Source organism: Rhinoraja longicauda, chromosome 14 (assembly GCF_053455715.1).
Source record: "Rhinoraja longicauda isolate Sanriku21f chromosome 14, sRhiLon1.1, whole genome shotgun sequence".
Taxonomy (NCBI): domain Eukaryota; kingdom Metazoa; phylum Chordata; class Chondrichthyes; order Rajiformes; family Arhynchobatidae; genus Rhinoraja; species Rhinoraja longicauda.
Window position 1 is genome coordinate 6,917,930 of NC_135966.1, and position 15,088 is coordinate 6,933,017.

Genomic DNA, 15,088 nt, shown 5'->3' on the forward strand with positions numbered 1-15,088 from the left:
TTTCATGGGAATGCAGCGTTTCTTTTGGTTGCTCTTTCCCTTGAGCTTGACATGTCTCACATTTTTGTATGAAGTCCTTGATTTCTGCACTCATTCCGGGCCAGTGCAGACATTCTCTTGCCCTTCTTAGACAGCATTTACACCAATGTGGGAATCATGTACTCTTGTGAGCATGTCGTGTCTCCTGGCTTTAGGGATGATTACTCTCTCTCCCCTAAATATGAGACCATCTCCAACACTCAGCTCGTCCCTCACATGGAAATAGGAGATGAGCTCTGGGTCAACATCCTTCTTGTTCTCTGGCCAGCCTCGTCTGATCACCTCTTGCAGTTTCTGCATAGTCTCATCTTCTCCTGTTGCATCCCTTATACCATTTAGCAGAGGCTGCGCTATTGGGATGTGCCTTGCCAGGTTTACAGTCTCCAGTTCTCTCATGGTTTTGTCAGTCTTGCCAGTCTGAATATATGCTCTGCTCAGCGTGTCTGCAAGCTGCATCTCCTTCCCTGGTCTGTATCTTATTGTCACATCATAGGTCTGCATCCTCACCAGCATCCTCTGCAATCTCTTTGGTGCCCGATGAAGTGGTTTTGTGGCGATTATCTCCAGTGGCTTATGGTCTGACTGCACATTCACTGGCCTTCCATATGTGTACACATGGAACCTCTCTAGACCAAACATCACTGCCAGCAATTCTTTTTCTATTTGTGCATATCTGGTCTTCGCATCCGTCAGGGCCCTGCTGGCATAGGCAACTGGATGACCCTCCTGCATCAGCGCCGTACCAAGTCCAGTTTCTGACGCGTCGGCCTGTACTGTCAGCTCCTTGGATGGATCATAGTATCTGAGTACTGACTCGGCAGTTACTAGCTTCTTTATGTCCATCACCGCCCTGTCATGCACCTGTGCCCACCACCAAACTATATCCTTCTGTGTCAGCTTGCGCAGCGGTTCACATAGGTCGCTTAATCCAGGAAGGAATTTGCTCAAGTAGTTAACAAAGCCAATAAATCGCTGAACTCCTTGGACATCCTTTGGGTTAGGCATATGTAGCACGGCTTCTACCTTCCCTGGATCTGGTTGCAGTCCTGCAGCAGAGACTCTATGTCCTATGAAAGTGACTTCCTTCACCTTCAGCTTTGCCTTCTCTATGTTCAGCTTCAGGTAACGGTCACGACATCTCTCCATCAGAGCTTTAACCTTCCTGTCATGGTCTCTTTCTGCTTCTTCTGCCGTTTTTCCTTTCCCAAACACTAGGATGTCGTCAGCAACAGACCTCACTCCTTCCAGGCCCTCCAGCACTTGGTTCTGTCGTCGCTGGAACTCCTCAGGGGCCGTGGACAGACCACACGGCATGAGTCTCCACCTATATCTACCATATGGTGTGTTAAATGTCGTAAGCTGAGAACTCTCATCATCCAGTTCCACATGCCAAAACCCATTCTTGGCATCAAACGTGCTAAAGACCTTGGCATCATTCAGGTCGGTGAGGACATCTTCGATCGTCGTCATTGGGTAATGACTTCTTTTAAGCCCCTTGTTCAGATCCCTCGGATCTAAACACACTCTCAACTTCCCATCGGGCTTTTCTACACACACAAGGCTGGATACCCATGGTGTGTGGGTCTCTACTGGGGTAATTATTTCCGCTTCTGTCAGTCTGCCTAACTCCTCTTTCAGCTTACTCCGTAAGGCTACAGGGATTCTTCGTGGTGGGTGGATCACCGGCGTTATGCTGTCAGCTACCAGCAGATGGTACTTGCCCTCAAATTTACCTGTCCCTTCAAACACATCAGCATACTCCGCTATCAATCTTTCCTTGGTCAGAGGGATTTCACTGCCATTCAGTGTCATTATGTTCCCTGTACACACTGAGATGAGCGCCATCTGCTGGGCTGCCCTGCTTCCCAGGGTTGGAATGCAGTCTTCCTCCAGGACTACAAACTCTACTTTGTATTTCCTTCCATTCTTCGGGTTCACGAGTCTCATCTTGCTTTTCCCAAGAGGCACCACTGTCGTATTGTTGTACATGGACAATACTTGCTTGGTTTCATCCACATCCTTCGCATACATCTTGGGAATGATGTTACATGTGGCTTCACTGTCCACCTGGAATTTTACTTCCTTCCCTTTCAGCATCATGGTCGCAAAGATTTTCTTTGGGAATTGAGTCTTCTCAACCCTGTGCACACTTTCTGCTTTTCCTGCTTCTGGTTGCAGTTCCATTGTGTGAATTTCATCAACCTCTTGACTGTCATCATCCTCATCACTGGAACTCTCCACTTCCACCACTGCATGCACAGGTTTTTTCCCTTTCTTTTCTTTCTTCTGCTGCCCCTGCTTTTCCATGCATTGTGAGGCGAAATGATCTTTCTGATGGCATTTGAAACACTCCCTGCCATATGCCGGACATTTCTACTTCTTTCTCTCATGTTTGTATCCACAGTATTTGCACTCTATGGTTGGCTGGTATCGTTTCCCCTCATGTCTCACTGCACAGACATCTTGTAGCTGGTCCCCTACCAGGACATCAACTCTGGCCTTGGCCAGCACTGAAGCCTGGCATGCCTTCACACACTTTTCTAAGTCAAATGAGGTTTCTCGGAGAAGTCTTTCCCGCAGCATGTCATCCCTTATGCCGCATATTATTCTATCACGTATCAGTGAATCCTTCAACTCTCTGAAACCGCAATGAGCTGCCAAGAGCTTCAGTTCTATTAAAAACAAATCAAAAGTCTCCCCTCTCTCTTGGCTCCGCATAAAGAATCTATACCTGTCGACGGTCTCGTTCCTCACGGAGTGACAATGCTTTTCGAAAGCATCGAGTGCCTGCGCTAGTGTAACCTCTTGAACGTTGCCCTCCGGCGTCCGTGTTTCGAGCGTTTGGTAGAGCTCCCTCCCTTGCAGTCCAACTAGGTACGTTAGCAGTTTCCTCATTGTCTTGTCCTCCTTCCCTTCCATGCTCAAATCAACATAGAGCTCAAACTCTTCCCTCCATTGTCTCCACTCCATTGGCAGGTCCCTTGCCTCAAAATTCATTTGCCTAGGGGGCTTCAGCTGCTCCATTTTCCTGATAAATCCGCCCTTCTATCAATGGAAACAATGTAGGCCCCACAGTCGTCTCTCAGCAGTAATTACTCACAAACGTCGTCTGCTGTCGTCCTTTCGATTAATCCTGAAGCAGGCCCCGATCTGACACCATGTTTTCTTAGTGTGTTTCCTTTCTGTAACCTGCTACAGTACAGCTACATAACTAATTAACAGAGGCTTTACACTCGAGTCTTGGGTTCAGCCATTTTAATTCAGGATCCCTCTGGCTACAGCCCCATGGGTAATATATCCCCGGTACTGCACGCTATTCCCATAACAATCATGACAGGAATAGATCGGGAAGATGCACAGAATCTCTTGCCCAGTGTAGGTAAATCAAGGACCAGAGGACATCGGGTTAAGGTGAAGGGGAAAAGATTTAATTGGAATCTGAAGGGTAATATTTTCCACACAAAGGTTGGTGGATGTGTGGAACAAGCTGCTAGAGGAGATGGTTGAGGCTGGGACTACCCCAATATTTAAGAAGCAGTTAGACAGGTACATGGATAGGCCAAGTTTGGAGGGATTTGGATCAAATGACTATGTAAAGAGACAGGATGTCCATTGTAAGATTGTAAAAATAATTGTTTTAAATCATCAAATGTTGCTTACATCTTTGCATAAGAGCATAAACTGTGCTTGGATAATTGGATTTATTTTTTGCATTTCAGTGGGACTTGGTGTGTGACGATACATGGAAAAAGCCATTTACTACATCAGTGTACTTCTTCGGAGAGCTGATAGGTTCTGGTGGTTCTGGGGTAATGTCAGACAGGTGAGCTTTCTCCTTTGTCTTCACAGAGAGAGATATATTCATCTTAAATCTTCTCCATCACTTTTGTACCCCAAGGCAAGACATAGGCTCGCAGTAGTTAGATGCGTTAGTGTCATAAAGTCATAGAGTCATACAACGTGGAAACAGGCCCGTGCGTCCAACTTGCCCACACCGACCAACATGTCCCATCTTCACTAGTCCCACTTGCCTGTGTTTGCCCCTTATCCCTCTAAACCTGTCCTTTCTATCAACAATTATTTTTTACGGCTGATAATATCAAACGTGTCACAGCGGTGGAGTTGTTGCTTTACAGCGCCAGAGACCCAGGTTCGATCCTGACCACGGGTGCTGTCTGTATGGAGTTTGTACGTTCTCCATGTGACTGGGTTTTCTTCGGGGACTCCGGTTTCCTCCCACACTCAAAGACCTACCGGTTTGTAGGTTAATTGGCTTCAGTAAAAATTAGCAAATTGTCCCTGGTGTGTAGGAAAGTGCTAGTGTACTGGGTGATCACTAGTCGGCGTGGGCTCGGGGTGCGGAAAGGCCTGTTTCCACACTCTATCTCTAACGTTTAAACCAGAAATGCGGTCAGTGGAATGTAAACCTACTTGTTTTTGGGAATGGATACATCTACAAGCCTGGACACATTTACTCACATTCAGATAACTGCAGGGTAGTTTTAACCTCTTACTATGTGATGAACCAGTTATTAACCCATCAAGTAAAAATCATCCCGCTTTTTCGAAGGACATATCTGACCAATTATCATTAGAATTAGACTATAGACAATAGGTGCAGGAGTAGGCCATTCGGCCATTCGAGCCAGCACCACCATTCAATGTGATCATGGCTGATCATTCTCAATCAGTACCCCATTCCTGCCTTCTCCCCATACCTCCTGACTCCATTATCCTTAAGAGCTCTATCTAGCTCTCTCTTGAATGCATTCAGAGAATTGGCCTCCACTGCCTTCTGAGGCAGTGAATTCCACAGATTTACAACCCTCTGACTGAAAAAGTTTTTCCTCATCTCCATTTTAAATGGCCTACCCCTTATTCTTAAACTGTGGCCCATGGTTCTGGACTCCCCCAACATTGGGAACATGTTTCCTGCCTTTAACGTATCCAACCCCTTAATAATCTTATATGTTTCGATAAGATCCCCTCTCATCCTTCTAAATTCCAGTGCATACAAGCCTAGTCGCTCCAGTCTTTCACCATGTGACACTCCCGCCATTCCGGGAATTAACCTAGTAAACCTACGATGCACGCCCTGAATAGCAAGAATATCCGTCCTCAAATTTGGAGACCAAAACTGCACACAATACTCCAGGTGCGGTCTCACTAGGGCCCTATACAACCGCAGAAGGACCTCTCTGCTCTTATACTCAACTCCTCTTGTTAAGAAGGCCAACATTCCATTGGCTTTCTTCACTGCCTGCTGTACCTGCATGCTTCCTTTCAGTGACTGATGCACGAGGACACACAAATCTCGTTGTATGTCCCTTTTTCCTAACTTGACACCATTCAGATAATAATCTGCCTTCTTATTCTTACCACCAAAGTGGATAACCTTACACTTATCCACATTAAACTGCATCTGCCATGCATCCGCCCATTCACACAACCTGTCCAAGTCACCCTGCAACCACATAGCTTCTTCCTCACAGCTCACACTACCACCCAGCTTTGTATCGTCTGCAAATTTGCTAATGGTACTTTTAATCCCTTCATCCAAGTCATTAACGTATATTGTAAATAGCTGCGGTCCCAGCACCGAGCCTTGCGGTACCCCACTAGTCACTGCCTGCCATTCTGAAAGGGACCTATTTATCCCCACTCTTTGCTTTCTGTCTGTCAACCAATTTTCTATCCATGTCAGTATCCTACCCCCAATACCATGTGCTCTAATTCTGCCCACTAATCTCCTATGTGGAACCTTGTCGAAGGCTTTCTGAAAGTTGAGGTACACCACATCCAACCGCTCTCCCATGTCAATTTTCCTAGTTACATCCTCAAAGAATTCCAGAAGATTAGTCAGGCATGATTTCCCCTTCGTAAATCCATGCTGACTCGGAACGATCCTGTTACTGCTATCCCAATGTTCCGCAATTTCGTCTTTTATAATTGATTCCAGCATCTTCCCCATCATTGATGTCAGACTGACTGGTCTATAATTTCCTTTTTCTCTCTCCCTCCTTTCATAAAAAGTGGGATAACATTAGCTACCCTCTAATCCACAGGAACTGATCCTGAATCTATAGAACATTGGAAAATGATCACCAATGCGTCCACAATTTCTAGAGCCACCTCCTTAAGTACCCTGGGATGCAGACCATCAGGCCCTGGGGATTTATCAGTCTTCAGTCCCATCAGTCTACCCAACACCATTTCCTGCCTAATGTGAATCTGCTTCAGTTCCTCCATCACCCTAGGATCTCTGTCCACTGGAACATCTGGGAGATTCTTTGTATCTTCCTTAGTGAAGACAGATCCAAAGTACCAGTTCAACTCCCCATTTCCTTGTTCCCCACAATAAATTCCCCTGCTTCTGACTTCAAGGGACCCACATTTGCTTTGACTATTTTTTTCCTCTTCACATATCTAAAAAAGCTTTAACTATCCTCCTTTATATTATTGGCTAGCTTACCCTCGTACCTCATCTTTTCTCCCCATATTGCCTTTTTAGTTATCTACTGTTGCTCTTTAAAAGACTCCCAATCCTCTGGCTTCCCACTCTTCTTTGCTATGATATACTTTTTCTCTTTTATTTTTATGCTGTCCTTGACTTCCCTTGTCAGCCACGGGTGCCTCTTACTCCCCTTAGAATCTTTCCTCACTTTGGGATAAATTGATCCTGCAACTTCTGCATTGTTCCCAGGAATATCTGCCATTGCTGTTCCACCGTCTTCCCTGCTAGGGCCTCCTTCCAATCAAATCTGGCCAGCTCCTGCCTCATGCCTCTGTAAACTCCTTTGCTATACTGTAATACTGACACTTCCGATTTTCCCTTCTCACTCTCAACTTGTAGAGTAAAACTTATCGTATTGTGATCACTGCATCCTAATGGCTCTTTTACCTCGAGTCCCCTTATCAGATCAGGTTCATTACACAACACTAAATCCAGAATTGCCTTCTCCCTGGTAGGCTCCAGTACAAGCTGTTCTAAGAATCCATCTCGGAGGCACTCCACAAACTCTCTTTCCTGGGGTCCATTACCAACCTGATTTTCCCAGTCTACCTGCATGTTGAAATCTCCCATAACAACCGTAGCATTACATTTGCGACATGCCAATTTTAGCTCTTGATTCAACTTGCACCCAATGTCGAGGCTACTGTTTGGGGGCCTGTAGATAACTCCCATTAGGGTCTTTTTAGGGAGAAAATTGACAGGTGATGTTTCAGATTAGGATACTTCTTCAGGCTGTCTGAACAAATCTGAAGATGGGTCCTGACCAGAAACGTCACCTATCTATTTTCTCCAGAGATGTTGCCTGACGCTTTGAGTTATTCCAGCATTTTGTTTCTAAATGTGAAAGTAAGTCATCCACAATGACAAGGGGCTGCCTGTGAAGATGTGGTTCAGAGCTTATTTGAGATTGTGGTGTTTAATAGCCTGATGGCAGGAGGGAAAAAGTTGCTCCTGAACCTGGAAATTGCAGTTTTCAGGCTCCTGTACCTTTTTCCTGTTGTCAGGGATGAAATGAGAGTGTGGCCAGGGTGGTATGGGTCTCTGATCCAGTAAATCCCTTTGATGGTTGGGAGATCAGAACCCGTGATGGACAGGGCAGTGTTCATAACTTTTTGCAGTCGTCTTCGCTGCTGGGCATTCTAGTTGCCAAACCAGGCCATGATGCAACCGGTCAATATGCTCTCTACTGTACACTTGTAGATAATATATAGTTATCTTAACAAATCTTAGGGGTGGCACAGTGGTGCAGTGGTAGAGTTGCTGCGTTACAGTGCCAGAGACCCAGGTTCGATCCTGACTATGGGTGCTGTCTGCACGGAGTTTGTACGTTCTCCCCATGTCTGTGTGGGTTTTCTCTGAGTGCTGCGGTTTCCTACCATACCCCAAAAACGTGCAGGTGGATAAGTACAGGCAACTAGACTGTCGCCACATGGTCATCGGGGTGGTGCCTGTATGGTCGTGATTAGTATCCAAAGAGTCGCAGCCAAAGAGACTTTCTGGCCGCCGCTGGATTTTCAGAACGTTGAAAATGTTTTGGCGACAGTGGGTTTGACACCAATGAGCATAGCTTGACGTCTCCTGACATAGGTGCTGTCAATAGACAATAGACAATGGACCATAGGTGCAGGAGTAGGACATTCGACCCTTTGAGCCAGCACCACCATTCAATGTGATCATGGCTGATCATTCTCAATCAGTACCCCGTTCCTGCATTCTCCCCATACCCCCTGACTCCGTTATCCTTAAATGCATTCAGAGAATTGGCCTCCACTGCCTTCTGAGGCAGAGAATTCCACAGATTTACAACTCTCTGACTGAAAAAGTTTTTCCTCATCCCCGTTCTAAATGGCCTACCCGTTATTCGTAAACTGTGGCCCCTGGTTCTGGACTCCCCCAATATTGGGAACATGTTTCCTGCCTCAAATGTGTCCAACCCTTTAATAATCTTATATGTTTCAACAAGATCCCTCTATTCTTTCTAAATTCCAATGTATACAAGCCTACTCGCTCCAGTCTTTCAACATACGACAGTCCCGCCATTCCGGGAATTAACCGAGTAAACCTACGCTGCACGCCCTCAATAGCAAGAATATCCTTCCTCAAATTTGGAGACCAAAACTGCACACAGCACTCCATGTGCGAGTCTCACTAGGGCCCTGTACAACTGCAGAAGGACCTCTTTGCTCCTATACTCAACTCCTCTTGTTATTAAGGCCAACATTCCATTGCCTTTCTTCACTGCCTGCTGTACCTGCATGCTTCATTTCAGTGACTGATGCACTAGGTCACCCAGATCTCGTTGTACTTCCCATTTTTCCGAACTGGACACCATTCAGATAATAATCTGCCTTCTTATTCTTACCACCAAAGTGGATAACCTCACACTTATCCACATTAAACTGCATCTGCCATGCATCCGCCCACTCACACAACCTGTCCAAGTCACCCTGAAACCTCATAGCATCTTCCTCACAGTTCACACTACCGCCCAGCTTTGTATCATCTGCAAATTTGCTAATGGTACTTTTAATCCCTTCATCCAAGTCATTAATGTATATTGTAAATAGCTGCGGTCCCAGCACCATTTCCTGCCTAATGTGAATTTCCTTCAATTCCTCCGTCACCCTAGGATCTCTGGCCACCAGAACATCTGGGAGATTGTTTGTATCTTCCTTAGTGAAGACAGATCCAAAGTACCGGTTCAACCCGTCTGCCATTTACTTGTTCCCCATAATAAATTCCCCTGTTTCTGTCTTCAAGGGACCCACATTTGCCTTGACTATTATTTTCCTCTTCACATACCTAAAAAAGCTTTTACTATCCTCCTTTATGTTATTGGCTAACTTACCCTCGTACCTCATCTTTTCTCCCCGTATTGCCTTTTTAGTTATCTTCTGTTGCTCTTTAAAAGAGTCCCAATCCGCTGGCTTCCCACTCTTCTTTAGTATGTTGTACTTCTTCTCTATTATTTTTATGCTGTCCTTGACTTCCCTTGTCAGCCACGGGTGACTCTTACTCCCCTTAGAATCTTTCCTCCTCTTTGGGATAAATTGATCCTGCAACTTCTGCATTATTCCCAGGAATACCTGCCATTGCTGTTCCACCGTTTTCCCTGCTAGGGCCTCCTTCCAGTCAAATCTGGCCAGCTCCTGCCTCATGCCTCTGTAATCCCCTTTGCTATGCTGTAATACTGACATTTCTGATTTTCCCTTCTCCCTCTCAATTTGTAGAGTAAAACTTATCATATTGTGATCACTGCCTCCTAATGGCTCTTTTACCTTGAGTCCCCTTATCAGATCAGGTTCATTACACAGCACTAAATCCAGAATTGCCTTCTACCTGGTAGGCTCCAGTACAAGCTGTTCTAAGAATCCATCTCGGAGGTACTCCACAAACTCTCTTTCCTGGGGTCCAGTACCAACCTGATTTTCCCAGTCTACCTGCATGTTGAAATCTCATATATCCACCGTAGCATTACATTTGCGACATGCCAATTTTAGCTCTTGATTCAACTTGCACCCTATGTCGAGGCTACTGTTTGGGGACCTGTAGATAACTTCCATTAGGGTCTTTTTGTTCCCCATAATAATGTTACCCTTACAATTCCTCATTTCTATCCATACTGATTCTACATCTCTTGATTCTATATCACCCCTTACAAGGGAGTGAATATCATTCCTTACCGACAGAGCGACCCCACCCCCACTGCCCACCTGTCTGTCTTTTCTACACGTTGTGTACCTCTGAATATTCAGTTCCCAGCCCTGGTCCTCTTGTAGCCATGTCTCTGTAATTCCCACAATATTATACTTGCCAATGTCTAACTGAGCCTCAAGCTCATCCACTTTATTTTTTATACTTTGCGCATTTAAATACAACACTTTAACTTCGGTATTCACCTCCCGTCTCACACCTGTCACAATTGGCCCAGACCTTACTCTCTTATCCCATCTAGAACTTCCCTTCCCATTTATTCGAGAGTCCTTTGCAATTTCTCCTGTATTCACTTCCCCTTTAACTCCATCTTCATATTCCCAATTTGTCAATCCCCCACTACTTAGTTTAAACCCACACGTGTAGCAGTAGCAAACCTGCCTGCCAGAATGTCGGTCTCCCTGATGTTTAGGTGTAACCCGTCCCTTTTGTACAGGTCACCCCTACCCCAGAAGGGATCCCAGTGGTCTAGAAATCTAAATCCCTGCTCCCTGCACCAGCCCCTCAGCCATACATTCATATCCCCGATCTCTCTATTCCTGCCCGCACCAGCACAAGGTACAGGTAGCAGTCCAGAGATAACCACCCTCGACGTCCTACTTCTCAGTCTTCTTCCTAACTCTCTAAACTCACGTTGCAGTGCCTCCTTCCTCCCGACGTCATTCGTGCCCACGTGCACAACTACTTCCGGTTGATCGCCTTCCTTCGGTAGGATTTTCTAACGCCGGTGATGTCTTGAACCCTGGCACCAGGGAGGCAACAGACCATCCTCAAGTCCCGCCTGTGGCCACGGAATCTACTGTCCGTACCTCGGACAATGGAGTCACCCACTAATATGGCTCTTCCTGACTTCGGTCTCCCCGGTCTAGTCTCCTTGCCTAGATTAGAGCCGCCAACCTGTCCGCCGCTCGGACTGGAAGCGTCTTCTGCCCCGACAGCTCCCAAGAGGGTGTACCTGTTTGCAATAGGCACAGCCACCGGGGTCTCCTGTAGTCCACGTTCACTCCCCTTTGAAACGATCTACCATCTTCGCTCGACCTGGACCCTTGGCGTGACAGCCTCACAGTAGGTCCTGTCCAGGAAACTCTTGCATTCCCGGATGGCCCTGAGATCATCCAGCTGCTTCTCCAACTCCACCACACGTCCATTCAGGAGTCGCACCTGGACACAGTTCTTGCAGGTGTAGCTCCCAGAAGCATCAGCGGTGTCCCTACCTTCCCACATCCTGCAGGAAACACACTGCACCAACTTATCTGCCATTACTTTAGTGTCTTAAAAACAATCAACTCACATTTTGTTGTTATCTTTATTTTTAAATGTTTCCCCCCTGCTTAATTTCTCTGATTGTATTATTTCTTACTGTTTCTGCCCATTTCCCTCCCAACCTTGCTCCCCAGCCCCCTCTTTTGTGCAGTTTCCCTTGTATTGCTCAAACACACACTCTGCACAAATTTAACATTATATATATATATAATCAGTCATGCACACACTTCTGAGCACATGGTTCTCCAGACCATGATCACTGTTCTCTCACATACATTCCATTAGGGCCTACCCATACACATTCGCAATCAGTGACATCAAACTTATTTCCAGAAATCCTAATATTGTGAATAAAATAACTAAACACATGTCAAGATATTTTTTCATTCTTTTTCATCTATATTTTTTGTGATTTATGGATTTTTCAAATGTGAATATCCCATAACGACACATTTGTGGGTTAGCAGTATATTGCACCAACCCTCTTCAATTCTACATCATTCAAAAATGAACTTCAGAAACAAGGATAACACTTCTTATTTCTGTCATTCATGGTAAGATTTACATCATTTTGTGTGCGAGATATACAGGGTTGTTGTGGCGGATCAGGCCACTCCTCGGGTCAGCCCCCTCGTTACGTGACGGACAGGTGAAAGGAGTTAAAAGCCAGACCAAGGGAAGGCGTGGATCATCCCTTGGAGAACTACGCTGTGGGCACCAGCTCACAGCCTAATAAAGAATCTAATTAAACACTGCCTGGCGTCTTGCCTTTTCTCTGGCCTCCGCCAGGCCACTACATTGGTGACCTCGACGGACATCACACGTAGTGATGTCGAACAATGGACAACCCGGTCCTGCCGCCCTCGCGCAACCCGGTCCTGCCGCCCTCGGCCCTGCCGACCTCGAGGCCGTCTCCCTCAAACTCCCGACCCTGTGGACCGAAGAGCCTGAGGTCTGGTTTCAGCAGGCAGAAGCACAGTTTGCTGTGCGAGGGGTAACCGTCGACTTGACGAAGTACTTTTACGTCGTCGGCGCCCTGGACCAGGCGACAGCAAGGCGAGTAAAGCCCTACCTTAATGACCCCCCCGCGGATGACAAATATAAGGGCCTGAAAGACCTCCTTATCAGGAGGTTCGGCCTGAAAGACCTCCACAAAGAGATACAACTCGTGGAGGTGAAATTAAAATGAACAGAGAAAGCAAAGAACATGTTCATTAAATATGATCAATTGGCCTGATACAGAGTGGATCTCCAGTGCAAATGTTCAATCAGTAACATTAAAAGTTTAAAGATCACGAAGCAGCAACTCCTCAAGAAATAGTTATAAATGGCAACTATCAACTTATCCAAGAAGCTGAACAAAAATAATTGTTCCAAACATTTTATAAACGAAGAAATCGCAGAGTTGTGAACACTGCCCAGACTAGCAGACAGAATCTGCTTACTAAAATGGCGCTGAAATTTACCCATGACCTACTATGGTTTTTAGAGTTGAGTGGTCTATCTTGCTCCTCTAGTATCTTTGGATAAAACTAATATATGGGGATTGCTGGTCGGCATGAATTCGGTGGACCGAAGGGCCTGTTTACATGCTGTATCTCTAAACTAAACTAAATGTGTGATTTAGATTGTGTTTAAATACATGCATATGTTTACGTGGATTCTTTTGTCAGTAATCGTGCAGTGCTGTATACAATTGAAAGTTTTATTCTGTTTCCCAGGTTTGGGAGGAAGATTGTTTTGTTTGGAACTATGGCGGTACAGGTTTTATTCAATCTTCTTCTCACATTGTCACCCAGCTGGGAAATCTTCTGCCTGATTAATTTCTTCAGAGGCATCGGTGACGTTTCAAACTATGTGACTGCGTTTGTGCTTGGTAAGTTTCATTCATGGAAGTTTCATTCATGCCATTTCTTAGCTCGTTTTCTACATTTAATTATTCAGTTGCGATTGCAATCAGATCTTGGAGAAAACCCACGCGGTCACGGGGAGAAAGTACAAACACTGTACAGACTGCACCCGTAGTCGGGATCGAACCAGGGTCTCCGGCGCTGCAAGCGCTGTAAGGCAGCAACTCTACCGCTGTGCCACTGCACCACCCTATTATGTATGGCAATATCTTACTGATCAGTATGGAGAAAATGAATTCCACTGTAATTTGGAAGATGTGATAAAAAAGTACCATTGAACCATTGAGCCATTATCATAGAGGCTAGATGTTGTCAGAAATATTCAAAAGCACTGACACACGATTACAAATTAAACGTTGTTCCCCATTGTGTGCTGCTTTTTTATTGTATCTCAGTGTTGTTTGATGTGGCCTCATAAAGGTCAAATTCTTCAAGCTTCACATGGCTTGGTTTATGGTTAAGCAGGTAATTTAATGTTGGCTATTTTTAGTTGAATATAAAAGTTCCAGAGTGACAGTGAATGAAAATAATCTCACGAATCACTGAACCTTGTTATAATCTTCTTGCAGGATCGGAACTTCTACAGAAACCCATTCGGGTTTCATACTCCACACTTGGAATTGGCTGTTTTTATGCCGTGGGTTACATGATGCTGCCTTTTGTTGCCTATTTCATGAGAGGATGGAGGATGTTGATATTGACCCTGAGCCTGGTCAGTTTGCTGTACATTCCTTTGTGGTGGTATGTAGACCCTTCAACCCATTCAATCAGTACGTAATGACATTACAATGCTGGTGTCACGAGGATTCATTCTGACCAAGATAAACAAAATATGTCCACCATTTGCCCATCGAAAACCCCCCTCACCTGTATCTCATTCTGAAGAAAGGTCTCGACCCGAAATGTGACCGATTCCTTCTCTATAGAGATGCTGTCTGTCCCGTTACTCCAACATTATGTGTCCATCGCTGGTGTAAACCAGCATCTACTGTTCCTTACTACACATTTCAACCTATTACCTGCTAGTCGATTTTCTGTGCACAGTGTTGGAGATGGAGAAATCAAGATTGGGGAGAGAGGTGTCAGAGATGGTGCTTTGGTGCTGTGAGGCGACATTAGCTACTCTCCTGTCCTCTGGTTGCAGAAGATGCAAAGATCGTTGTCAAGGCTCCTGCAATCTCCTCTTTCAATAACCTGGGATATGCCCATCAGGGCAGCACAATGGTGTAGCAGTAGAATTGTTGCCTTACAGAGCCAGAGACCTGGATTTGATCCTGATTATGAGCGCTGTCTGTATGGAGTTTGTACGTTCTCCCTGTGACCACACTGGCTTTCTCTGGGTTCTCCGGTTTCCTCCCACACTCCAAAGACATACAGGATCAATGCAATCTCCAGGCAGACAGCATCCGAGGTCAGGACCATACCCGGGTCTGTGGCACTGTGAGGCAGCAGCTCCACCAGCTGCACCACTGTGCCACTCTTACTGTCCCGGGTCCCAGGGAGCCGCGCGCGCGGCGGGAGTGTTCCGGGGAGCCGCACGGGCCCGATCCACCCGCCGAACAACCGCGCTGCCGACCGGTTCGCACTCCGCTAGGCCCGACTCACCCCACAGCAGGCCTCCTAGGGGCCTGCAGAGAAGCCAGGCGGC

General features: G+C 46.0%; 1 protein-coding gene across 1 annotated transcript in view; it reads left to right on the plus strand.

Moving 5' to 3' along the window:
• LOC144599810 (organic cation/carnitine transporter 2-like) overlaps positions 1–15,088 on the plus strand; it is a 31,986-nt gene that overhangs the window by 4,912 nt on the left and 11,986 nt on the right. The window contains exons 2-4 of the mRNA XM_078411056.1: positions 3,759–3,862; positions 13,252–13,406; positions 14,010–14,181. Coding sequence (XP_078267182.1) covers positions 3,759–3,862; positions 13,252–13,406; positions 14,010–14,181 — 431 coding nt within the window. The remainder of the gene's footprint in view (positions 1–3,758; positions 3,863–13,251; positions 13,407–14,009; positions 14,182–15,088) is intronic.